Below are 26,549 nucleotides of genomic sequence, written 5' to 3' on the forward strand. Positions count from 1 at the left end.
TTGTGTTATTTTAAACGCCAAGAGAATCGGTCTTTTTCTAACTTTTGTCACTTACGCCTGACAGAAATAAAAGTCAGTCAACACTTAGTGTGTATTTATAATTTTTCATTGCTGATATAAGACGATTGCTGAAAGCATGGCATAATTATTAAGAATTCTAAAGTGTTTTGTTTTAAATTGAACGCTGAATAAACTACGTTCACACAGCAGCAGGCAAATGCAGCTCAAATCCACTTTTATTAACCTGAATGTGAAAATAATATCCAGCTTATTTTTAACAGTCTGAACAATTCATTAGGATCTTTTCTCTCACTGTTTCCACATGTGAAACTAATCTGATTGTTTCCAAAGTGTCTGCAGTCAGAGCGGCCATGTTGCATTTTATCTGTTTTTTTTGTCGTTGATGTGAAACATGAGTCATAATTCTGCACCAGAAGAAATCAGATAGTAAATCTGGACCTAGTTATTGTCTTCCTGTTGTATTTTATTTAATTTGGATCAGCTCACTCCAGGCTTTCTCCCATTCACTTGTATTCCTCCTGTATGTTTTAACGGGCCAATCAGAGAACAGAAGGAGATGATGTGAATGATGTTAATTTTCTGCTATTTTATAATTACAGTTTGTCTGTAGGTTTAAAAATGGCAGCAGAGGAAGTGAAGGAAGCTGTTAAGTGTGTGTTGTTATCAGTTTCCTTCGTCTTGTTCTGATCCGGTGACGTTGCTGTCGCTCTGAATAACTTTAAAACGGACCCATAAATGGCGGCCATCTTTCCTGCTGTAAACGGCTACGTTCTTCTTCAGGGTCACGAGTCACTTTGGGGTTGGAAGCCGTTCACACAGACGTCTCACTGGGGTTTAATTAGCAGCATAAACGACAGCAAAATAGACCTGCTGTGTGAAAGTAGCCTCAGTTTTTCTGTTTTTGCACATTTCTGTCTGAAGAATATTGTTTTAAAATGTCTTGGTTCTGTTTCCTGGGTTTGTAATTTGATGCGTTTTCCTGCTGCTCTAAGAACGACAGTAAAATGTCTCCTGACTTGTGATCAATTTTAACCTTTGAGAAACGAAGATTAAAAGTTTACTGATCTCATTAATGTCAGTATTTTTACTGCAAATAAATCACCATTAAAAGTATTAAAGGTGATTAAATTGAAAATTGGAATTTATGCATTTAGTTACACTATTATTACAGATTTTCTTTGTGATATATTTTAATACATTTGTTCTTTTATGCTTGTTGAAACCAGATTTAAGCAGATTTCCTGTAAAACACAGACATCATGGCAGCAGGAGGACGTGGTGAGTTTAGAAACTGTTCTGTTAAAACACCTTCAGTAACTCAGAGCTGCTGAAACCAGATTCTGTTTATTCACTGGTTTTAACTGTTAACCTCATTTAGAAACTTGTAAAAATAAAAACTAAACGTTTTTCTGGTGTGAATATGTCATCTTAACTTTAGGATGTTTGAAAATGGTTGAATGTGACACATTAATACACATAAATCTTTTAATAATATTAATATGTATTTTTTCTCCAGAGTCTGAGCTCAGGGTGGTTCTGCTGGGCGGGTTCTTGTCCCAAAGGAATTTAGTTTGGAACTTGTTTCTTGGAAATGATGGACTGAAAAACAAACCAGTAACTGTCATCAACACTCCGGATCTACTGGGTCCCACAAAAGACAACGAGGAAAAGTTCATTAGAGACATCGCCAGACTCTCAGCTCCTGGACCTCATGTCTTCCTGTTGGTTCTACAACCTAAATACTTCACTGAAAAAGAAAAAACCTGGATCTGCACAGTCCTTGAAACCTTCAGTGATCGATCATTTGATCACTCATTGGTTCTGATTCTGAAGTCCAGACAGGAAAGTTCAGATTCCAATTCTGCGTTGACTCAGCTAATAGAAAAATGTAAATATGAAAAATTAGAGATAGAGGACATACTTGAATGCAGGAAGACTGATCTTTCAGAGCTGATGACTTATTTTGATAAAATTGTGAAAAGAAATAATGGAGAACATGTGAAATGTAAAAAGTTAGAGGATGCAGCGACGTTTCCATCAGCAGACGACCCCCACATCTTACAGAAACTTAAAGCTTCAGTTGTAACTCCCATTAAAGACATGGGTAAGAGCAAATTATAAACCTATAAGAAAATAGTTGACATGGTTGTAACATGCATTTACTTTATATTACCTAACTTTGATGTCATATTTTACAGGATTTTATGCAGTTAAACAAATTACTTCTCAACTGTCATCGTTTTGGGGACACTTTTCATCTGGCAGTAAGTTAAAATATCACAATTATAGTCAAAATGTAAATAATGTTAATAAAAAGTAATGAGAACAGACTGGAATTAACATCATAAAAATATCACATCACTAGGAGAAAAATATAAATCTATTTTATGGCATAATATTATGTTTTTGTAAAACCTGTCTCAAATATTTATTAACATGGTTGTAATTAATGATGTTATTTACAGATAAAGTACAGAAAGAAGAAAAAACTCATGAAAAAACTAACAATGTTTTTGTACTTTCAGATGTCAATAATAGATCATTAAACCTGGTTCTGTTTGGTCCAAATGAACCACTGAAGACGGCAGCAGCCAAGGTCATTCTAGGTCACAAGGATCTTCCTTCAGAGTGTGTTAGAAAGCAGGGAGAGGTGTTTGGACGTGGGGTTTCTCTGGTGGAGCTGCCTGCGCTGTATGGAAAAGCTGAGCAGGAAGTGATGGAGGAATCCTTCAGGTGTGTCTCCCTCTGTGATCCTGAGGGTGTCCACGCCTTCATCCTGGTCCTACCTGTGGGTCCCCTCACTGATGAAGACAAGGGAGAGTTACACACCATCCAGGACACATTCAGCTCTAGAGTCAACAACTTCACCATCATCCTCTTCACTACAGAGTTGGATCCTGAACATCCAGATGTTGATAAGTTTATAAAGGAGAACAAGAACATCCAGGATCTCCTCCAGATCTGTGGAGGAAGATATTTTGTTCTGAACATCAGAGACAGACGGCAGATCAAAGAACTGATGGAGACGCTGCAGAAAAATGTTTCTGACAGAGAGAAAGATTCATCTTATACAACTAAAACATTATTATGGGGCCAAATGGAGGAAAAACTGCAGCTACAGACTGAAGTAAATGTGCTGAAAACAAAATACAGAGACTCAGGTAACTACTTAACAGTTGAAGTTATACTTTTAAAGATTTTCAATGTTCTCCTTACCTTTGTTGAAATAGATTCAACTTTTAACATAATGTATTGATCTAATACAGATGTGACATTTATTTTAAAAGACAGAAATAATCCCTCCTGGTCAAAACCAAATAGTAGCATTGAGAACACATCAGAAATGTTCGGGGTTGAGGGGAAAAGAGAAAATATAAATATTTTAACTCATATATAACTTAAGGTTAAGTTTATTTAAACAAAGCAAAACAATAAGGCTACATTTACAGCTCAAAATACAAACTTCTGAACTCATTGTCCCAAAATTAAATATAATGAGATTATTTCAGGGAAACTAAAAGACAATACACGTTCATCTGCTGGACGTGGCTTTTCTTTGGCCAGAAAGCACAGACATCACATCAGTTCCTATGAAATTATTAAAATAAATTTTCTATTTCAATGGATTGGGATTATGTAGTAAAAAATAAAGATAATAAGGACATTTTTCAAAGTTACAACTGAGGAGTAAAATATTGTGGTGACAATACAATGAAGATAATGGGATTAAGGTAATTTAGTCAATTAGTTAACCAAAACAATAATAATATTTCATTTCTTGTGTTATTTCAGCTCATATTTTGGCTGATGATAACATTTATTTGTGCATCCAAATATTTAAGTCTAACAATAAAATAAAACATTCAAAATCTATCAGAGGCTAACGGTTGTTTTTTTACAGCGTTGTAGGTTAAATTTGACTTAGATCAATAAATGTGTCTCATGTAGCCACAATTAAATACACAGACCACAATTGGAACCAATCTGGCTTTAGTTTTCTACATACAGAATGTGAATTGTATTCAGTTGGCCTCAGTGGTCCAGTCTGCAGTGAAAGATACATTTAAAGGTCAGCTTGTCTGTGTTTCTAGTGTTTGTGATCCAACCAGCGAACATGAAACTGGTGAACTTAATAAATCCCAGTGACAGTGGCTATTGATCGGTGTAGTTGGTCAGTGCCAAAGTTGAACACCCAGCCAACTTGTGGCAGACGCCCCAGACACAGAGAAGTGAGTTATGATCTCATGATGAAAAATATTTAGTGAAAGTCCAGAAAACTGACAGAATGAAAAAACAGATAAACTACAAACTTAAACATGAAAACAGGGAGAGCTGGAAGACTGGCTGAGCTGCAGAGAGTTAGACTAACAGTTAGAGGAAGGATTTGGCAAAATCTGAGGAAAACTAACTGGCTAAAACTGCTGTGGAGGTGATGAGTGTGATGGGAACCAGGTCAGAGTGACTGACAGAAAGCTGTGCAGCTGGCAGCTGGTTAACCCTAACCCTAACCCACTGAAGAAACTGAGAGAGAAAAATAATGTATAATAAATATAAACACCATAACTAAACAGAACACTAAAATCTGGTAAATAAAATACTAAAGAATAACATTTAAAAATGAATCTGAACCAACATGTGAAGAACAGAACCAGGAGTGATAAAACAAAAGAACAAATTATATTCACAACATAGTGAAAAAAAAAGAAAAACGAAAACAGACTCATTAAATGACACATGCGACTGTCATGTTTCTCTTCTTGTTGACACTTCCAGCAGTTTGTGTCAAAGCTTTAATCAGAGATACGTTCTAATTATACAACCTAATGTTGAGCTGATGTATATAATCTACAGCTGAAGTGACGGCACAGTTTGTAGGTCATGTTTTCCATTTTTATGACTGGAATTAAAAAGAATAAATGCTGCAGCAGCTGCTTTGATCATTCTAGCTGTAACATCCTTTATAACCAGTGATACTCCTAGAAGCAGTTGTTGTAATAGGTATTTAGACCTGACACAGTCCTTAGGAGGAGAGACCCTCTTGGGGTCAAAGGTCATCTATTCACTCATTCATAGTCTGTTCCTGCTGATCTCTGAAGGCTAGACCAAGACAGTTTTACTGATCGTGTCATTACTGATTTACTGTTGGGTCCTATGTGTTGTGAATGCCATTGTTAACTATGGACTCATTGTATGATATTATTTACATCTGAAAAAGTTGTGCATATGCACATTGCTGGCTGCTCCCCACGTTCTGACCAATGGGAGCAGCTGCTGCTATACGTCTAAATATGGAGGGGTTTTAACAGAGTCTCTCCCAAAGAAAAGTTAATTGTTGCGATTTAAAAATGGCATAAATTACACAAAAATATGTAATTTATCCTGTATAATTTCTCATTAAAACAAATCAAGTAGCTGCAGAAACTTTCTGGATAAAACTGGTTGTGTTCATTATGCTGACAACGTCCTGAATTATTCATATGGACTGAGAATCAGCAGCAGAGAAACCATTTAAAGAAAACATACAGACCTAATTGAAGTCTCACCAAACTCTAGTTTGTTCTGGTTTGGTAAAATGTAATTTTAACTTTTCAACATAAATCCAAAATGGATGTTTGGCACAACAATATTTTCCATCATCAAAGAAACAACATACCGTACAGTGAAACATGGCAGTGGCAGCATCATAAAGCATAAAGTTGAATATAAAGAGGGATTTAATTTATCATCATCATTGAGTCCAACTAAACATCAACAGAAACTGAGTCCCTCAGAGTGAGCAGAGTAGTTTTATAATATCAGAGTCCAGAAAATAATCCAAGAGAAAACGGGTCAAATACAGAGAATGGAAAACAAAAAATGTGTTTAAAGAACAAGAGGTTTGGACTTATCACCTGGTCAAGATGCAACATGCTGACAGAGTTTTACCAAAAAAGACTGAATGTAGAATTAGAACCAAAGGTTGATTCAACAAAATTGAGTTGCCAAATATGGAAATGATTTATTTACCAGATAAACCAGAAACATAACAAGAAGTGGAAAAACCTGCTGGGGTGTTTTGTCATTTTTTTAAAATGTTTTGGGTGATTAAGACATAAAAAAATATAAAAAAATTAAATGTAAATGAAACACATTTTTAAAATGTCAAAGCAATAAAATATAAATTGTATTATTGTTTACTGTCCCTTCAAAAATATTTCAGTACTGTTCTCAGCTTCAGCTTGGAACAAATATTACAACTTTATTTAAATTTGATACATTATTAATCCAATCAAGTAATTAAAATACTAAAAGTTTCTCTGTTTATAATTATTATTTTTTCTGCAATTTCCCATGTAATCCAGAGTATCATTGCACTAAGCGTCTCCGGATCGTTCTGATTGGGAAGACTGGCAGTGGGAAGAGTTCATCAGGAAACACCATCCTGGGAAGAAAAGAGTTTAAAGCTGAAGCTTCTCCTCAGTCAGTAACTACAAAATGTGACAAATCTTACTGTAAGGTAGACAAACATCATGTTGTTGTTGTTGACACTCCTGGTCTCTTTGACAACAACCTGACCCCAGGTCAGGTTAATAAAGAGTTAAAGAAATGTTTCAGTCTGGTGTCTCCAGGTCCTCATGTCTTCCTGCTGGTTTTACAAATCGGCAGATTCACTAAAGAAGATACAGAGACACTGGAACTGATTGAGGAAATTTTGGGAGAAAATTATAAAAAGTTTACTATTGTCCTCTTTACCAGAGGAGATGCACTGGAATATGAGAAGATGTCCATTAAATATTACACTGAACATGATTGTGATGATGCCTGTAAGAATCTGATCAGAGACTGTGGAGGAAGATACCATGTGTTTAATAACTATAAAATAAAGAATCGCTCACAAGTCACTGATCTGATCAAAAAGATCAACAGAATGATGAAAGATAATGAAGGCAGCTGCTACACCAGAGAGATGCTACCTGTAACTGAAACCAAAATAAATTCTCCTGTTTGTGCAAAAAAAATTAACCAATAAAGTTCATTCTGAATCTGATTAAAGCGTTAAAATAAGGAGAAAAGAAATGACTGTAGAGAACAAAAGAGACTCTGACTCCCAGAATGCAAAGCGCTTAGCCAATCATTTGTTTCTGAACAATGAATATTAATACTAACCTGTAATATTACAGCATTATTGTCTTAGTTATTGGTGCTTCACTTTTATTATTTTTGCTCCTTTTTACATTTTAGTAAAGTTTCTAACTTTTCTTCATTCTTTTCATTTTCATTGTGTTTATTTTAACTTTATTGATTTAATCAGTTTGTAACAGAATGTAAAACTGGAGATTAAAAAAACATTTAATTTAAAATGAAAAATGTGCTCAAACTGTTCATATTTTCATGTATTTCCTGATATTTTGTTTGGTGTTGAACTAAAGCAGCTGAACTAACTTTACATGTTGAAGGACCAACAAGACAAGATCTGCTGAGCAGGATGTTCAAATCTAAAGATTCATTATTAAAAGATTTTTCCATAAGTTGATTATTTTATCTGGATCTTGATAAAAGATCCAGATCTTTTATCTGGTGGATTTTTTTAAACAACTTTCAGCTTGAAATGATGTTTTAGAAATTACAACCTGATCCCAACTTCAAATCCATCATTTAACAATAAACAGAGATAAACTTTGGAATGAGGAAGATTTTATTTTTAGTTTTGTTTGTGTTGGAAACATTTACAGACATTTTTCATATGTGTTTAATTTTTTAGTTTTTAATTTAATGTACTTGTTTGTGGATGTTTGTTTTTTTAAATGAAAAATAAAATTATGAATAATGTTTTTGATCGTTATACTTTATTTGAATCCTATTTAATTTTGATTTTATTTAGTGGATTTATTACATCTTCCTGACAATATGAAGTAGTTTTTAATAAAAGTTTATATAAAAGTTTCTGCTTGGAAGAAAAGATCAAACCAGTCAGATCTGCTGGTTTCTCTCAAACTTAAACAAAACTCAGATTGTTTGCACTTGTGAAGGAAAAATTAATTAACAATGTTTAATTACTTTGAATGTAAACTTTATGATGTTTTTATTAAAGGTTTGCACTCAGTTGCAGCTCAACAGAATGTATGCTCTTCTGACTCTCCTCAAATAAGTGAAGAACAGGGTGTTCAGCGGTTAGACATGTTAGACATGGCTAAGGTGATAAGCGTAGATTGTAGAAATTCAGTTTCTAGTATCTGTTTAGCCATCTGCAGAGAGGCTTTTTGGAGAAACACACGTTTGGACACAGAAACACAGTAGAAATTATCTATTATGTTTCGTTAGATAAACCTAAAAGTGTGTCTTATCCACTAGAAACAGAGAGAATATGGCCAAAGTTGAGTTGTGAATGTGTATGAAACCCTGCTCGACTGAAACTTACAGATAAGTAACGTATAGATTTTTACCTGACACTTGAGCCAGGGGGTGTGGCTACATAATGTGTGATGTATCTAATGTAGATGAGGGGACGTTCAGCCCCAAGTCAGAACTCATCCGATTCTCACTGAGATGTGAGCTTTGTATGTTTTCTCCATTTGCAAATGTTAATTAAAGCTGAAGTTTGGTCTCAAATTTTGTGGAACTTAACAAACTAAAATGATATTTTTCCTGAAGCCAAACTGCGTTAATAGTTTCTGCTAGTTAGTGATGATGGCTGATGAAAGTGTTTTCTTTTTTTGCTCAGCTTCCAAAGAAAAACTGTCTCTAATTTATGGTTAATAGCCTCATATTTCAGCTTAATGGGAAAAATCAAAATGTTTTGTTTTGATAAATCATTTTGTCTCTATAAAAATTTTGATTCTTGTCTAATTTTATGCATTTGTTGTGTTAGCAGGCATTCTTACTTATGTGTTATATATATATATATATTTTTAATTTAATATATTTATTGTTTTCAACAAATTAACAAAACTGCAGGACAGTTATCAAAATACAATGATATCCGGATCATCGATCAGGCCGCGATGACCAGTTGGCGTGATGCTGCCATGGGGATCTTCTATATTGTCATCATCAGTGAGTGAGTCCAAACAGGATTGTAGTTACAAATAAATTCCAGAATACGACTGTCCAACTGTCATTTATGTAACCAGAAAATAAACAACAAAAACAGTGATACCCCAACCCACCCCAGGTTATTAAGGATAGAAGATAGAACAGCAAATAGATAGATGGGGGAAACAGAAAGAAAAAAAGGGGGGGAAGGTTAATATGCAGTGTTGTATAAAGTACTGAAATCTCAGAGTCAAGTAAAAGTATAAGTACCTCTCCAAAATATGACTTTGGTAAAAGTCCAAGTCACTGACTGAAATGTTACTTGAGTTAAAGTCTTAAAGTATCTGAAACTTCTTGTACTTAAGTATGGAAATTACTGTAAAAATGGATGTACTCAAGTAATGTAATGAAAAGTACAAGTAAAAAGTAAAACAAAGCAAATGCAGTTTGAATGACATTTTTTATATTTTGGTAAACTTGTCAAATACACTTAAAATAATGTACACAACCAAGTGCAGGCAAAATTAAACCTGCTAATAAATTGTTCCAGTTTTAAAGAGTAGCACATGTTAATGGTTTGTGGTTTTGAACTTGCATGCCTTTCCTATATTCGTTAAATTTAGTCTAAATTGCTATCGCTATGGCTTCTGTCCCCCCTTGAACAGAGGAGTCTAGGTAGCCTGCTACAGTCAACATTAGGCCTAAGCTAAATACACCACGTATGGAACTGAAACAATGCCAAACAAAGTTCATTTATGGTCAATGTTTCACAATACAGTAGTGTCTAGTGACCAAGCTATAGTTACTGAAACAGGAGGATTATAACCATTTCATAAGAAGTTACCTCGATGTGTTTCTTCAAGTTGGACGGGGAGTTTTTGTAAGATAGAATTTCCACATCTTCGGGCAGGAATAACATAAACTGCATGCGGTACGACGAATCTTTAACACCCACGAAAGAGTATATTGTGTTTAAATAAGGCCATGGGCTCTCATCACCAGCTGGTGGTTCCCCTGTAGCCGTGTCCGACGTAGTTGCAGTCGTTGTGGTCTCCGTCTCCTCCTCCATGTGGCTGCTGCTGATTGCGAGACTTGCTTTGTGTTTAATGGGAGAAGCGAAACAGGTGTATCCTATTGGTGGTGATGAACAAGCCCAGGCAAGTAGGCTACGGACTTTGTTCGGTAGCCTACTTGCTACTTGCTAATCAGTAGGTGGGATCAAAACACTTTGTTTCTCTCTCTCGCTTTTTTGTAACGAGTAACTAAACCACACATTGAAAATGTATCGGAGTAAAAGTACGCAATTAAGTTCGGAAATATAGTGAAGTAAAAGTGAAAGTCATCAAAAATTTTCATACTCGAGGAAAGTATGAAGTACTCCAAAATATACTTAAGTAAAGTAGTGAAGTATTTTTACTTCGTTACTATACAACACTGTTAATATGTACAACTAAAACAAGATAACTAAATAAAATATTCAGCTCCTCTGCATACTGCTGGAAATGAGTGCATCAGGGTGTAATAAGTCACTTGTGTACCAACCGAGAGGCCAACCTGCCGCCTTTCTGACAGGCAGGGAGACAGCAGGGCCACAGAGCAGACGCTAGTCTGTCACTACCAGTGTTCAGTGGTATTACTCAAAAGTTCAAGGAATGGCCCCCACATCCCAACATATCTGGGTACATTATTATTGAGAGTGTAGCGTATTTTTTCAAGATGTAAACAAGAAGCCATGTTATTCAGAAAGGAGGGAGGTGAGGCAGACTTCCACTCTGTAAGAATGACACGTTTAGCCACGACCATCCCAAAGGCGAGAGCCTCTCCAACAGGCAGGGGCAGAGCAGGAGTCAGATACACCAAACAGACCAACAAGACAGTCTGAAGGTATCTGTTGTTTGTACGCCGTTTGGTAGAGACAAAATATGTCAGACCAAAAGGTTGTTAAATAATGGCAGTGCCAGAACTGATGTCCAAGGGTAGCCTTAGGGTGTCCACATTTGTCACATGTACTTGAATAACTTGGGAATATTTTATTCAACCTTGCTTTAGAGTAGTGCAGGCGATGCACCACTTTAAACTGGATTAGTTGCAATCTGGCATTAATGGAGCAGTTTTTTATTCCCAACAGCACACAGTCCCAAAGCGCAGTGGAAATTGTAACTCCCAAATCATTTGACCAGGCATCTCTGATATGAGTAGACAACGTTGACAGAGAAAACATTCACAAACAGTGAGATTAGATGTCTGGAAGTGGGAGGTTGTACATCAGGGGTGAATGCAGGCGGCTGAGTCGCAGAATGTTGGCCACGTCCCTTTCATTGTGAATCTTTGCAATGATAGCTCGTGGTCACTCCTCGGGTGATGGTTTCGGCCTAAGACTACGGTGGGCGCGATCAATCTTGATGGGCTTGACAAAATTATCCTTCCCGAGTACCAGCCGTGAAATAAAGTCAGTAGGACGACCTTGTTCTACACCTTCCTTGATGCCAAGCAGCCTTATATTGCATCTGCGGGACCGACCTTCCAAATCACTTAGCTTCACCCTCAACAGGGCGTTAGCTTCCCGGAGCTGATCACAGGAAACTTCGAGGGCCGAGATGCGGCCATCAGCAGACGACATGGCTTCATCAATGGTGTCGACTCGGCTCTCTATCTCCCGTTGTTGATTTTGCACAGCAGAGAGAGAAGATTAAATAGCGTTGAAACGACCGTCCATTGTCTTCTTAAGGTCATCAATAAGATCAAAAAGTTTAGCAACTTTCCCCCCCTGGGCTGTGATAGCAGCTAGCATAGCTTCGTTGCTAGCTCCGGATCTCGACTGAGCTGCCTCCTTCTGTGCGCCGTCCTTCTTCCCCATTTTGAAAAAAAGAGTTTAAAAAAAGTATTCCCAAACTCTTGAAATAAAACAATATTGAATAGAGGGCCAGGCGTGTTATGTTAAAAGCGAAGTTTGAGAAGATGACACGAGGTCACAAAAAAGCGCCTACTCCATTGCAGTGCTCTAGCGCCCCCCCCCCCTTCTGTGTTATATTTTAATCAAACTTTTAGTCTTTATCTAACAAAACAACAAATGAACAAAACTCTGCTGAGAAATCTATTGAACAAAACCAAAACCGAACTCAGAAACCAGCCATGTCCTCAGTGAAGGTTGATGTTCCTCAGCTTGGATTGGTTGGTTCACTTCCTCTTCTTAGTTACTTGCTCAGTTTGTGAGAAGCCAAACCGCCAGGGAGCCAATAAAAACAAAGTTGTGATCAGGGAGGATTCAGTGAGAGTGAGAGCTGAGCAGTAAAAAGAAACAAGAGCCGGTTCTCACTGGATGAGAGTCTCTTTAGATTCATTACAAAGACTCGGTTCTCAGAGTCCATGATTCTGACCATGACCATCTTTACTGCTGGTTGTTTTATCAGTTCAGTCAACATGTAGAAAGAGACTTAAAGTGGAAATATTATGCTTTTAAATCCTTTCTTTTCTCATGTAAATCCTTCACTTATGGTCTATAGAAAGTAGAACTGAAATGATTTGGTCTGAACTTTGGGTCACTGTAGCTCCACAGAACCTTCTTTACCTGTTCTGAGGTGTTTTAGATCAACTTGTTTTGCTGCCATCATTTGATATGTTGATGTTTGACACAATATGATTGAAGTAAATAAAGACTTGACATAATTAAGGAGCTAACTGGAACGTCAAGAACGTCACTGAAAGCATTTGGATTATTTGTTTTCTCCAAGGCAAAAACAAACCAAATAATTAAATCCAAAACATGCAGTATAGTTATAGCCTCAGGGAGACAGCTAACAGCTAAAGCTAAGAGCTAGCACATCGCTAACAGAATCAGAAGCTCAATGCTATCAAACCAATGGACGTCATTATCAACACAACATTCATGTCTAAAATTAGCTTTGCTGTCATGTTAGCATTGTTAGCAGCTTAGCGCTTTGCTGCGTTCCTGGTTCTTGTAGAGAAAAGGAACTGACCCTGAATCAGACAAAGTCTGTCAGAAAATCCCTCCTGATGCTGGTGGAGGTTGCTGAAGCAATCGTCCTTTAGTTTCACAAAAACAAGGAAACTTTTTCCACTAATGTGGAAACATTACTGAGAAACATCAAATGTAAGCTGCTGGTGTGAGGAATCATGTAGATTAATAAACACAAGAACCAAATAATCTGACTTGGCAAATGGTGGATTGACAGAACGGATCAGCTGGAGGTCAATGACCTTGTTTATCAGTTCCTCAGTAAATGATGTAATAGAGAAGAAACATAGAGTGAAGAGAGAAGAACAGACAGACTGACAAATATAGAAGGAATATAAAGATATTTAAGTTTTTTGCATTTTATTCACTCAAAGTACATAGAAAATGTATTTAAGGATTAAAAAAGTGGATTTTGCATGATATGGAAAAACTCAGTTGTTTTTCCTTTTCTACCACAAGATGGCGCTGTTGTGTTTGATTTATTTATGACCACTGTAATAAAACATTCAGTACAACTAGATATGCATTAAACATGAGCAATATTAGTTAGATTCAGCAGAGAAACATCCATCTATCAAACTGTGAGGTTTAACTTCTGATTTATGTTTCTAATCAACATGAGGTTCCATCTTATGAGATTCAGATTCTGGTTGCAAAGTGAGAAAGTTTCTCCACAGAGGAGAATCTCTGTAAATATTAACCTTTATAAGACAAAATTATAGACATCCTGTGATTTACTTTAACATGAATGGATCTGGTTTAAAATGATTCAAGCTTTTATTTTGTAAGAACTGATAACAGCTCCAGTAAAATGATCATCAGGCTGAAACGAAGCTCTGCTCCTTTAATAACCAGAAACAATAATATAAGGAAATAAAGAACCAGTTGTTCTGGTTACATTCACTGTTTCCATCTCTGTGAATATTTTACTGTCTTCTGTCAACCGTCTGAAAACAGTTGATGAAGAGGAAGAGATGAAGGCTTCAGTCACTGCACTGTAAAACATTTAGTTGTGTCTACTGTCTTTAAGTCCAATAAATTGAACATTTATTAACACTGAACCTAAATGTGAGTTTATGAAAGATAAACTTACAGCAGAAAGTTGTGTTAATGTTTTATTAATTTAGTCAAACCTTTAAGAGTTGAATAAACTAGTTTTTAGGTTAACACTAAAAAACAATTTTAAGAAGAAAGAGACAGGAGTGGGAACTATTTCCCAGCATGCTTAGCGGTGTGTTTATCCTGAGATGGAAATCTGTTACTGATCTGACTCTGTTATTAAGGAAACTGTTTATTTTAATGAATCCAGTTATTTTTTAAAGTATGAACAAGATAAAGTTCATACCAAATGTTTTACAGCAGAATTAATTCTGATGTTTAATAAAATTATTAAAAAGCTGTAGTTTTATTTAACTTAAAATAACACAGAAATGTTTGATCTTTAACCAGGTCAGAAAAGATTTTTTTCTTGCATATTGTGAAATAATAATTTGGTTTAAATTGCAGCATTAAGTTAAAACTTAATTCAAGATTAATGAACTTAAAAAACAATATTTACACAACTTGTCTCTTGTTAAATCAACTTCATGAACTTTAATTTCTGAGTTTAAACCAAAATAATTTTCTTGTTGACTTTAGTTGCATTTTATGGCAACAGGTTGACTTTTTATTTTCAAGTTAAATGTTTTACAGTGTAGTCACAGTTTACTTTATTTATCCTAAAACATTGACAGCAGCTTTTCTTCCAGCTGCAGTAAATAAATCAAACCCTGACATGAAATCCCTTCATGTTCTGAACTTCATCCACATCAGAGACTCTCAGCTTTTATCTGATCAAATCTGATCTGCAATGATTTCACTGATTATGACTTTAACATGAGGATTTATGGAAGTAAATCAATGTTTTTAATGGTTATGAAAGCAGTAACGCTTCCCATGTGTTTGATCTGAATCCTGTTCAGTTTTCTGATGAAGGAAATCTGTTTTCTGCAGGAATGAGGAAGAACATGCCAGTAACACCAGTTCAGGTATTTTACTGGAAACATCCTGCAGTGGAACTTCAGCAGAGGAGCAGAAACACTCGGTAACAACCTGGAGAAGAATTTACTTTACTAAACTTATGTTTTAATACAACTGATGTGAGTTTTTAACTTCACTTTATTCCTGAGATTGAAGTCAAACATCAACTGGTGAGTCAAGAAAAAATGATTTTGTTTTAATTTAGTCAGAAAATACCTGCAGGTTATTGAGAACAAAAACTGATGAGACTATGATTTATTTTATTTACATTTATTATTTAAATCCAAACTGTCATTTCCTTTGTTAAAATAGTTTCCAGTTATGAGAGTCAAACCGACATACACAGCTCTAGAAAAACAACATAGAAGTTATCAGCTCTGCTACATTTTTACTGATTTATTCTTGTTAGAAGTTTTCTTTGTTGTTTTATGCTTTAATTTTAGTTTTTATGAAATATTTGTCTTTCTGGTTTTGGATGCTGTTTATCTGGAAGATTTTTTTCTTCCTTTCAGGCTGAAATTATGAATCATAACCAGAAGTTGGTTTTACATTTACTAGAGAAGCTTCTGGAAAATAAAAACTAGCAGTTATTTTATCAAACTGCAGCTTTTAAATGTTCATGAGTTCAGTTTACCTGATGATGCTGTTACATCTGAAGCTATAATAATAATAATAATAATAATAATAATAATAATAATAAAGGCTGTTTCTATTCTAACGTTACACAATGTTCCTCCTTCATCAGATTCCTTTGAGTAAAATATATTTTTTATTAAATTGACTTAAATGCAAACCATCTAAACTAAACTCCTCCCTCATGATCACACAATGTGATTCAATCATTTAGCAGAAATAAAAGTTTTTAATCAGAGTTTGATGTAAACATGTTGGATCTCTGAGTTTTTCTCCTCTTAGAATCTGAAACATAAATCTACGTTTCATTTCAGCAGGAAACTTCAGGCATAAACTTTTTCTGTCATCTACCAGTAAATGTTGCTGAAAACAATATTTGGTTTAATTTCAGGTTGTGAAAAATGAAACTTCACTGAACTTGAATCTGTTTGAATCAATTCTGGACTTAAAACTTTGACAGAAGAAAATCAACCAGCTGAACTGGATTGATGGAGAATCACAGAAACTGATAAAGTTTTTAGCTTCATTTAATTTTAATTTGATCTTTAGATGATTTAAAGCTGCTGACAGATTTTGTTTCTCATAAAGTTGAAGCTCTGCTTGTTTTTCTCTTCCTTAAACTTCCTGTTGTTCTGCTTTCTGAGCCAAACTGAGATTTAATCTTCATCTCTAAATATTCAGTCAAACGTCTTTCAGAGCCAACTGGTTCCTCCCAGCAGAACGCTGTGGAAGAACTGGTTGAACTGGTTGAACTGGTGATTTCTGCTCCCAGTCACTCAGTGGAAACTGAACTGGTCTCTGTGTTGTTGGTAAATGTTACAGTCAGACTGAAGACACATTAAATCTGATCAAACAGAAATAAACTCCATTAATTAGAACTTTAATCATCTATAAAATGTTATTTATATCCAGATTATGAAATAAATATTTTTATTTACAGTAAATTTACAGTTATTCTCTGGCAGATTTAGGTTTAAATTAAATTATATTTAATGTGACCAACATGTTTCTTCTGACTGGAAGTAATATTAATGTTTGGATCGGCCTAGTCCAAGTCCTGACTTGAATGTGACAGTGAGTTAAAGATTAGGGTGATGGTGAGGAGGCCTTCCAACCTCTCAGAGCTGCAGCTCATCAAAAAGATCAGAACCAGAGAAAACATGAAAAACGGTTTGATGGTTTTAATACCAAAATGATTTTATTGATTATTGAGAAGGTTATCAATAATTATTGTTGTTTTTACATAAAATGTAAATTTATTATTTCTGAATATCAAACTGTACAAACTTCATCCTTTTTTACTCTCCTCTGATAGGAAGCTGAGGTTCTGATCCAGATTCTGTTCCAGGTTCTTGTCCAGGTTCTGATCCAGGTTCTGATCCAGATTTTGTTCCAGGTTCTGATCCAGGTTCTGATCCAGGTTCCGGTCCAGGTTCTGATCCTGGTTCTGATCCAGGTTCCGGTCCAGGTTCTGGTCCAGGTTCTGATCCTGGTTCTGATCCAGGTTCCGGTCAAGGTTCTAGTCCAGGTTCTGATCCAGGTTCTGGTCCAGGTTCCGGTCCAGGTTCTGGTCCAGGTTCTGGTCCAGATTCTGATCCAGATTCTGTTCCTGGTTCTGATCCAGGTTCCGGTCCAGGTTCTGATCCTGGTTCTGATCCAGGTTCCGGTCCAGGTTCTGGTCCAGGTTCTGATCCTGGTTCTGATCCAGGTTCTGGTCCAGATTCTGATCCAGATTCTGTTCCTGGTTCTGATCCAGGTTCCGGTCCAGGTTCTGGTCCATCATGGCTGCTGCAGAACCTGGTGAGTTTTAGTTAAATGCTGATTTCTGTGTTTTTGCTCATAGAAACATTTAGTTTTCATGTTTCTGGTTTTTACTGTAATCAGATGAACTGATGAGGAACAGATTGTAAAATTTCCCCATTTCAGGAAAATATTCAGTTTTTAAAGAAAAATGTTTGATATTTGATGTGTTTTAAACAGAGGATTATTAGATCAGTGGTTCTTAACCTTGTTTTAGGTACCAAACCCACCAGTTTCATATGCACATTGACCGAACCCTTCTTTAGTGATAAATCAAATATGACTTTTTTTTTTCCAAATTCAAGACATAGATTTTTGTTTTCTTTACTGATACATAAAATGAACCGTGCATGAACATCACCTCCATCAAAGAACAAAACCAACAAAACTCACAACAAATTACATACCTGCAAATCAGTGTGACTGGATTAAAATATTAAGAAAGAAACCAAACAACGTACGACTACGACAGTCACCATGGTGACTACTGAGCACATTAAAGTCTCCTCAGCACTGATTGGCCAATTAATGTAACGTGATCATCTGCAGCAAGTGATGGCCAATCGGGCGTGTCGTCACAAATTTACATAATGAGTCGGGTGTGTCTTGACCTCCGTGGCGGAGGCTCCGCCGAACCCCTAGGGTTCGATCAAACCCCTAGGGTTCGATCAAACCCCTAGGGTTCGATCAAACCCCTAGGGTTCGATCAAACCCCTAGGGTTCGATCAAACCCCTAGGGTTCGATCAAACCCAGGTTAAGAACCACTGGATTAGAGGATTAGTTTCCATTCTGGCTTCAGGAAATCGGCTCTTTGGACCGGTCCTCCTCTGTTCTGTGAAATTCATTTGACAGTTTGATCAGAAACAAACGTTTCATTCAGTCTCTGTATCAAAGTTCACATCAAACATGTTTCAATCCTGATTTATTTTCACATCAACGTTTCCTGGTTTGGTTTGTATCAGTTATTAAAACCGGTTCTGTTTCAGATCATGAGTTTAGTTCTTGTTTGGTTTCTCTGGAGAACTTTAGATGTTTGAACTGTTTTTATTTTGTTGTATTTTTATTCACTCAGTTTTGATAAAAAGTTTTTTTGTCTTTTCAGACCTGCAGCCTGTGAAACGAAGAAACAGCCTGGAACTTATTCCTCCTTCCAGTGAGTTTAACTGATTTACTCTGATGAGAAATAAAGATCCAGTAATGTTTCTTTTCTGATGAAACTAACATTCATCATTTTAAACATTAGAATTTGGATCAAATTCTATTTTTTTTTCTCTAAAAGCCTGAAGTTTAAATGTCTATAAACTGTGTGGATCATGAGAAGGTCATAAAATATTACTGGATCAATTAATGTAAAGTTTTCTTTCTCTGTGATCTGAATGTGTTTAACTGTTTTAATAGTTTTTATTTTATTTCCAGTGTCTGAGCTCAGAGTGGTTCTACTGGGAGGAAACTGGTCTCAGAGGAGTTCAGTGGGGAACTTCATACTGGGATGTAATGGATTCAACAAATCATTGAACACCTTTAAGAAGATTTCTGCTGAACTGGAAGAGAAACAAATATCAGTGATCAACAGTCCAGATGTTTTGTTCTCCACAGCAGAAAAACTGACAGAGTTCATTAGAAAATGTGCTGAAGTCTCTGATCCTGGACCTCATGTCTTCCTGTTGGTTCTTCATTCTGAAAGTTTCACTAGAGGAGAGAAAGATAAGATCTGCAGAATCCTTCAAGACTTCAGTGATCGATCATTTGATCATTCATTGGTTCTGATCCTGAAGTCCAGACAGGAAGGTTCTATGATCGGTTCTCCTCTGAAGGATCTGATCAGAAAATGTAGATACAGAAATTTAAAGATGGAGGAAACTGAACCTGAGCAGCTGCTGATTCGCTTTGGTCAAATTGCAAGAGAAAATTATGAAAATCATGTGAGATATGAAGATTTTGTAGAAGCAGCAACAACTTTACCGTCAGACCATCAGACTCAGAAACGACCAGCATCCAGACCTGCTGCTGGTAAGAACAGGATTCAGTCTGATTATATAGCTCTACGTTCATTGTTTTAGAGAAATTAAAATACATTTCTCACATCTGAACAAGAAATATTTTTATCTAAATCGAAATTATTTAATTCCAGGAATTTATTTTTATAATTTAAAATGATGTTGAAATAATTGCTATTAAAAATTAAGAAACATTTTGTCCATTTTCTGTCCTAAACTTAAAAAATCATTGTAAAAAGAGTTGGCACTAATCTGTCTTTGAGGATCATAGCTAGTTATTAAATCCAAAAGATTTAAAATCAGACAAATGATCAATTTAAAACGTTTTTATCTGAGATTCTTCAGGATAAACTTTCCTAGTTTTTAATCTGAAAAAGTTCAGACAAATTTATTTAAAGTTCAGAACAGAAAACTGTCACATCAAACTTCCTGTTTCTATGAATGATTATATTGGTTTGTAATAATTTTTGTCTGTTTTGTTGCAGTTAAACCCAAATCTAGAGGAGAGCAGATTCTGCCTCCTTTAAACCTGGTTCTGTTTGGTCCAAATGAACCACTGAAGACGGCAGCAGCCAAGGTCATTCTAGGTCACAAGGATCTTCCTTCAGAGTGTGTTAGAAAGCAGGGAGAGGTGTTTGGACGTGGGGTTTCTCTGGTGGAGCTGCCTGCGCTGTATGGAAAAGCTGAGCAGGAAGTGATGGAGGAATCCTTCAGGTGTGTCTCCCTCTGTGATCCTGAGGGTGTCCACGCCTTCATCCTGGTCCTACCTGTGGGTCCCCTCACTGATGAAGACAAGGGAGAGTTACACACCATCCAGGACACATTCAGCTCTAGAGTCAACGACTTCACCATCATCCTCTTCACTACAGAGTTGGATCCTGAACATCCAGATGTTGATAAGTTTATAAAGGAGAACAAGAACATCCAGGATCTCCTCCAGATCTGTGGAGGAAGATATTTTGTTCTGAACATCAGAGACAGACGGCAGATCAAAGAACTGATGGAGACGCTGCAGAAAAATGTTTCTGACAGAGAGAAAGATTCATCTTATACAACTAAAACATTATTATGGGGCCAAATGGAGGAAAAACTGCAGCTACAGAATAAACTGAAGAAGTTTGAATCAAAGACTGTGGCTACAGGTAAATATTATGTTTATGTAATTAAGACATAAAATACTTTTTTCTCCAGTTTTCTATGAGTTCAGTTTTCTTTTATTTCTCTGTAACATTATTTTCACTAAGGAACAAGATGATGCCTATCTTCACAGTTATTTATATTAACTTATTTCTCAGCTTGTGTTTATGTTTTTACAGTGTAATTTTATATTAACTTGTCTGAGACTCAGACAGAAAGTTGAAAACAACAGAATGTCTCAATGTTTCCTGTTTCTCTGACATCAGGAAACTCAGGACACAATGTGATGTGAAACAATCAGTTTTCTGACAGTTAAAATATAGTTTCCTCTTTAAAGAAATTATTTTCAATCTAAGAAACTTCAGCAGGAATGACTGAACAAATCACAGGTTTTCATCATAGCTTATCTTTTCCAATCAGTTCACTATGAGGATTATGTCTAATAATTTTCTATCATTTATTAACCTTCTTTATTTTAACACAGACCCTCAGCAGATCCCAGCAGCAGATTGTCTCCGGATCGTTCTGATCGGGAAAACTGGTGGCGGGAAAAGTTCATCAGGAAACACCATCCTGGGCAGGAAGCAGTTTGAAGCTAAAGCGTCTCAACAGTCGGTGACTAGAAACTGTCAGAAAGCCCAGACTGTGATCGCAGGTCGGCGGGTCGTCGTGGTCGACACTCCTGGTCTGTTTGACAACACTCTGACCGCCGACCAGGTGGACGAGGAGCTGCTGAAGTGCATCAGCCTGCTGGCCCCGGGGCCACACGTCTTCCTGCTGGTGCTGCAGGTCGGCAGATTCACAGAGGAAGAGAAACGGACTTTAAGGCAAATGAAGAAAGTTTTTGGTAAAAACTCAGAAGATTTCACCCTCATTCTGTTCACTGGAGGAGATAAACTGCAGTACGAAGAGAAAACAATAGAAGAATACATTAGAGAGGGATGTGATGAATCCTTTAGGAAGCTGGTCAACGACTGCGGAGGAAGATTTCACGTTTTTAATAATTATGATACAAAGAACCGATCACAAACCAATGAACTGATCCAGAAGATCAATAACATGGTGAAGAAGAACAAAGGAAAATGTTTCACCAGCGAGATGCTGCAGGAGGCCGAAGCTGCCATCCAGAGAGAGGTGAAGAGGATCCTGGAGGAGAAAGAAGAAGAAATTCAGAAACTGAAGGAGGAACTTCAAAAGAAACACCAAGAAGAAAAAGAAACACTGAGAAGAAAAATGAAAGAACAGAGAGAAGAGATGGAGAAAGAGAGAAAACAGAGAGATGAACAATTTAAAGAGATGGAGGAAAACAACAGGAAGGAGAGAGAGCAGAAAAACAGAGAACAGAGAGAAAGAGAAGAGGAAGAGAAGAAAAGAAAAGAGGAGGAAGAACGACAACAACAACAGTGGGGAAAAGAACGACAAGATTTAGAGAAAAAGATCAAACAGGAATCAGAAGAAAAGGAAACAATCGACAGAAAACTGGAAGAGATGAGAAAACAGATGGAGGAAAAACGAGACGCCTGGGAGAAGGAAAGAAAGGAGTGGTGGGAAAAACGACACCGAGAAGACGAAGAGAGACGAGAAGAACTGAAGAGATTTCAGGAGAAATACGAAAAAGAAAGAGAGAAATATGAAAACCAGAGGAGAGAAGATGAAAAGAGGAGGAGAGAACAGGAGGAGGAGAGGAAAGAATTAGAGGAAAAATATCAGAATCAACTGGAGGAAGTAAAGAGGAAGTTTGAAGACGAAGCCAGAAAACATGCAGAAGAATTTAATGAGTTCAAAGAAAAATATAAGAAAGATTTTTCTGCTCTGCTGCAAAAACATGGAGAGAAACGAGAGAAATGAAGGAAAAACAACAGAAAGAAATGAGAGAAAAACTGAAAGAGTGAAACGATTAAACAGGTCAAACATCAAATTTATGATAAATATGATTAAAATGAATGAATCATAGAAACAAAAAGTAAAAAATGTCAGAAAAAACACAGAGTGAGGCATCACTACGTCCTGAAGATCTTTGGTTTCAATAAAGCTGATCAAACTATTTTAGTTTCTTTAAATCTTTACATTTATTTTAATTAAAGTGAATTTTGTTTAAAGTATTGTAGTTTATTAGAAATCATTATTCAGTAATAAATTAATATTCCAACATTATTGCAGCAGAACAAACATTGTTATAAAAATGTCATATTTCTGTTTTATTATTAATTTTCCTGCTGTCTTTAATAAGATATTAGGAATTATTTAGTTCTTTACATTTTTATTTCGGTTGTTTTATATTTTCTTTTTTATAAATGGAACCTTTAATTCACAAACATTTTGACATGAAAGTCTGTAAATTTATTTGTATTTTTATTGTTTACTATTTTCCAACTGATGAATCAAAAATATAAAGTGAAATTATGAGTAACTTGTATAAAGTTGGGATTGTTTGGTTCTTATTAAAGTGACAAAATGTTCTTCATCTGATTATTTTTTACTCTTACAGGTAAAGTTTTGTCAGATTCATTTAATGGCTCTTATTTTTTCACATTTCACAATAAAATGTTTCTGAATAATTTAGTGATTATTTGTTGTAATAAATGAATCATAAATCTCCTCTGATGCTGCAGAAAGCCTCGATTCTTCATGATGAACCATCTTGAGTCTGAAACTGTTAAAGTTTTACTGAATGGATTTTCTGGCTGTTTGATTTGAAACATGGATTTTATTTTAAATAAAGTTGGTATGAATGTTACTCATTGTGTCTTTATTAATGGTGTAACAAACACTGAAGAGATTATCAATCAATTACATATTTATGTAAATATGTAAATAGTCGGGGCGACTGTGGCTCTTTGGTAGAATAGTCGTCTTGCGATCGGAAGGTTGTAAGTTCGATTCCAGCTTCCTCCTGCCACATGTCGATGTGCCTCTGGGCAAGGCACTTAACCCCAAATTGCCTACCGATCGGTCGGTCGGTGTTATAAATGTGTGTGTTTGTGAATGTGACCACGCTTTGAGTGGTCAAAAATGACTGGAAAAGCGCTATATAAGTTCAGTCCATTTATGGTGAAATAAAAAATCTTTTATTGTTACTGAACCTCAGAGTTCAGGATGACTGAGCCTCTATGCTAATGCTTGTCTTAGCCTCAATGCTAATGCTTGTCTTAGCCTCAGTGCTAATGCTTGTCTTAGCCTCAATGCTAATGCTTGTCTTAGCCTCAGTGCTAATGCTTGGCTTAGCCTCAATGCTAATGCTTGGCTTAGCCTCAGTGCTAATGCTTGTCTTAGCCTCAATGCTAATACTTGTCTTAGTCTCAATGCTAATGCTTGTCTTAGCCTCAGTGCTAATGCTTGGCTTAGCCTCTATGCTAATGCTTGTCTTAGCCTCTATGCTAATGCTTGTCTTAGCCTCAGTGCTAATGCTTGGCTTAGCCTCAATGCTAATTGTTGGCTTAGCCTCAATGCTAATGCTTGTCTTAGCCTCAGTGCTAATGCTTGGCTTAGCCTCAATGCTAATGCTTGTCTTAGCCTCAATGCTAATGCTTGTCTTAGCCTCAGTGCTAATGCTTGTCTTAGCCTCAATGCTAATGCTTGTCTTAGCCTCAGTGCTAATGCTTGGCTTAGCCTCAGTGCTAATGCTTGGCTTAGCCTAAATGCTAATGCTTGTCTTAGCCTCAGTGCTAATGCTTGTCTTAGCCTCAATGCTAATGCTTGTCTTAGTCTCAATGCTAATGCTTGTCTTAGCCTCAGTGCTAATGCTTGGCTTAGCCTCTGTGCTAATGCTTGTCTTAGCCTCTATGCTAATGCTTGTCTTAGCCTCAATGCTAATGCTTGTCTTAGCCTCAGTGCTAATGCTTGGCTTAGCCTCTGTGCTAATGCTTGGCTTAGCCTCTATGCTAATGCTTGGCTTAGCCTCAATGCTAATGCTTGTCTTAGCCTCAATGCTAATGCTTGGCTTAGCCTCAGTGCTAATGCTTGGCTTAGCCTCAATGCTAATGCTTGGCGTAGCCTCAATGCTAATGCTTGTCTTAGCCTCAATGCTAATGCTTGTCTTAGCCTCAGTGCTAATGCTTGGCTTAGCCTCAATGCTAATGCTTGTCTTAGCCTCAGTGCTAATGCTTGTCTTAGCCTCAGTGCTAATGCTTGGCTTAGCCTCAATGCTAATGCTTGTCTTAGCCTCAGTGCTAATGCTTGTCTTAGTCTCAATGCTAATGCTTGTCTTAGCCTCAGTGCTAATGCTTGGCTTAGCCTCAATGCTAATGCTTGTCTTAGCCTCAATGCTAATGCTTGTCTTAGCCTCAGTGCTAATGCTTGTCTTAGCCTCAGTGCTAATGCTTGGCTTAGCCTCAGTGCTAATGCTTGGCTTAGCCTCAATGCTAATGCTTGTCTTAGCCTCAGTGCTAATGCTTGTCTTAGTCTCAATGCTAATGCTTGTCTTAGCCTCAGTGCTAATGCTTGTCTTAGCCTCAATGCTAATGCTTGGCTTAGCCTCAGTGCTAATGCTTGGCTTAGCCTCAATGCTAATGCTTGTCTTAGCCTCAATGCTAATGCTTGTCTTAGTCTCAATGCTAATGCTTGGCTTAGCCTCAGTGCTAATGCTTGGCTTAGCCTCAGTGCTAATGCTTGGCTTAGCCTCAATGCTAATGCTTGGCGTAGCCTCAATGCTAATGCTTGTCTTAGCCTCAATGCTAATGCTTGGCTTAGCCTCAATGCTAATGCTTGGCTTAGCCTCAGTGCTAATGCTTGGCTTAGCCTCAATGCTAATGCTTGTCTTAGCCTCAATGCTAATGCTTGGCTTAGCCTCAGTGCTAATGCTTGGCTTAGCCTCAGTGCTAATGCTTGTCTTAGCCTCAGTGCTAATGCTTGGCTTAGCCCTGGTGGATGTTTAATGGTGGAATCCCAGTGGAGTTCTGGATCAGCAGCAGGTTTTCATCTTATCAGGTTTGAAGATTTACCTTCATTTGTTCAGGAGAGAAAAAAACACCAGAGAGACGAAGGAGGAAAAAACTGAGCTAAAAGTTTGAACAAGTTTAGAGTTCAGAGCAACAATCTGAAAAACTTCTGTTAACATTTTTTTTAAATGATGCAGGAAAACGTGTCCATGTCTTTGTCTCTTCCTGACTTGATCACTGTAATATTCTGATCAGGATTCCTAAGACGAACTCAGAAAAATGACAGTTTGTTAGAAATATTTAGTCTGTTATCTTATGTTCACTGTATTTGATGTGTGAAGTTGTTGTTCTGTTCTCCCATTGTTCTGAGTTTTTCAGTTCCTGTCTTGCAGTTGCAAGTGGAAGAAAACAGAAACTGAACTTACCTGTCAGCTTGTAGGTGTGGCGTGTCTGCAGTCAAGATAACAGAAGAAATAACTGAAGAAATAACAAAGCAATGTAACTGACTTGAGATAAGAAAAATGATCTATGTAACTAGGGATCGCCCCTTAGGAAATTAAAAGGGAGAATATGGCAGAATGTGCTTCAGAGCAGCAAGAAATTATAACACATTTCAAAAGCACATTTCTGTCTGTCTCTCCTTGCAAGCAAGTAAAATTGAATTCACTTGTCTCTTTTTCCTTTGTCTACGTCTGTGTCAAGGTGTTTAGGTTATTTGAACCTGACACGGTTCTACCAGGATCTCCTTTTGTCCCAGTTGTTCATGATCTCCTATAAATAATGTTTCTTACTGGAGTTTTGCAGTTTGGAGGTGGGCGGGATCAGCAGCTGCTTTACTCAGCTCTGACCAATAGGAATCCGTCTTTAAGCCCCGCCCAGGAAGTTCCTGTTCTCTGAAATCAAAACGTTGAATTCAACTAAAAACAGGGAAAATTCAGACCAAAGATTTTTAACATGCATAAATAAAAGTTTAGAAATAACTATTTCACTCAGTGATAAAAAGTTTCTGATTTAAATAAAAAAATTATTTCTACACAAAACTTTTATTTCAAAAATAAAATATTTCACTACAGTTA

General features: G+C 36.6%; 3 protein-coding genes across 5 annotated transcripts; 2 read left to right on the forward strand and 1 right to left on the reverse strand.

The window, feature by feature from the left end:
- Positions 1 to 1,089: 1,089 nt before the first annotated feature.
- LOC114144950 (GTPase IMAP family member 8-like) lies at positions 1,090 to 22,579 on the forward strand. Of its 3 annotated transcripts, XM_028018215.1 has the most exons (8): positions 15,034 to 15,198; positions 16,977 to 16,985; positions 17,118 to 17,141; positions 17,418 to 17,461; positions 18,565 to 18,615; positions 18,879 to 19,472; positions 19,945 to 20,601; positions 21,081 to 22,579. In XM_028018215.1, exons 4-8 carry the CDS (start codon positions 17,443 to 17,445, stop codon positions 22,442 to 22,444), a joined length of 2,685 nt encoding a protein of 894 aa, XP_027874016.1. In that variant the 5' UTR covers positions 15,034 to 15,198; positions 16,977 to 16,985; positions 17,118 to 17,141; positions 17,418 to 17,442; the 3' UTR covers positions 22,445 to 22,579. The 3 variants fall into 3 exon arrangements, with proteins under 3 accessions (XP_027874017.1, XP_027874016.1, XP_027874015.1); XM_028018214.1 differs by lacking the exons at positions 15,034 to 15,198; positions 16,977 to 16,985; positions 17,118 to 17,141 and adding an exon at positions 17,164 to 17,237; XM_028018216.1 differs by lacking the exons at positions 15,034 to 15,198; positions 16,977 to 16,985; positions 17,118 to 17,141; positions 17,418 to 17,461; positions 18,565 to 18,615 and adding an exon at positions 1,090 to 1,095 and having other exon boundaries at positions 19,277 to 19,472.
- LOC114144951 (GTPase IMAP family member 8-like) lies at positions 1,185 to 7,083 on the forward strand. Its single transcript, XM_028018217.1, has 5 exons — positions 1,185 to 1,299; positions 1,538 to 2,125; positions 2,220 to 2,285; positions 2,547 to 3,182; positions 6,363 to 7,083. The coding sequence occupies exons 1-5, from the start codon at positions 1,281 to 1,283 to the stop codon at positions 7,028 to 7,030; spliced, it is 1,977 nt and encodes a 658-aa protein (XP_027874018.1). The 5' UTR covers positions 1,185 to 1,280; the 3' UTR covers positions 7,031 to 7,083.
- Positions 22,580 to 24,230: 1,651 nt separating the features above from the next.
- On the reverse strand, positions 24,231 to 26,238 carry LOC114144883 (MAP7 domain-containing protein 3-like). The gene is made up of 3 exons (XM_028018111.1): positions 26,210 to 26,238; positions 25,215 to 25,455; positions 24,231 to 24,776 (listed from the first exon to the last, which is right to left on the reverse strand). Exons 1-3 carry the CDS (start codon positions 26,236 to 26,238, stop codon positions 24,231 to 24,233), a joined length of 816 nt encoding a protein of 271 aa, XP_027873912.1.
- Between the last annotated feature and the right edge of the window lie 311 nt (positions 26,239 to 26,549).

Source organism: Xiphophorus couchianus, chromosome 5 (genome assembly GCF_001444195.1).
Source record: "Xiphophorus couchianus chromosome 5, X_couchianus-1.0, whole genome shotgun sequence".
Lineage (NCBI taxonomy): Eukaryota > Metazoa > Chordata > Actinopteri > Cyprinodontiformes > Poeciliidae > Xiphophorus > Xiphophorus couchianus.

What these genes read in the sequence shown, in the direction of transcription:
- LOC114144951 (XM_028018217.1), top strand. An exon ending in AACTCCCATTAAAGACATGG is followed by an intron (nt 2,126 to 2,219) that starts GTAAGAGCAAAT and finishes CATATTTTACAG; the next exon opens with GATTTTATGCAGTTAAACAA. An exon ending in GGGACACTTTTCATCTGGCA is followed by an intron (nt 2,286 to 2,546) that starts GTAAGTTAAAAT and finishes TTGTACTTTCAG; the next exon opens with ATGTCAATAATAGATCATTA.
- LOC114144950 (XM_028018215.1), top strand. An exon ending in AGCATCCAGACCTGCTGCTG is followed by an intron (nt 19,473 to 19,944) that starts GTAAGAACAGGA and finishes GTTTTGTTGCAG; the next exon opens with TTAAACCCAAATCTAGAGGA. An exon ending in ATCAAAGACTGTGGCTACAG is followed by an intron (nt 20,602 to 21,080) that starts GTAAATATTATG and finishes ATTTTAACACAG; the next exon opens with ACCCTCAGCAGATCCCAGCA.
- LOC114144883 (XM_028018111.1), bottom strand. Translation starts at nt 26,238, where the DNA reads ATGAACAACTGGGACAAAAGGAGATCCTG. An exon ending in TGGGACAAAAGGAGATCCTG is followed by an intron (nt 25,456 to 26,209) that starts GTAGAACCGTGT and finishes AACATCCACCAG; the next exon opens with GGCTAAGCCAAGCATTAGCA. An exon ending in CGCCAAGCATTAGCATTGAG is followed by an intron (nt 24,777 to 25,214) that starts GCTAAGCCAAGC and finishes ATTGAGACTAAG; the next exon opens with ACAAGCATTAGCACTGAGGC.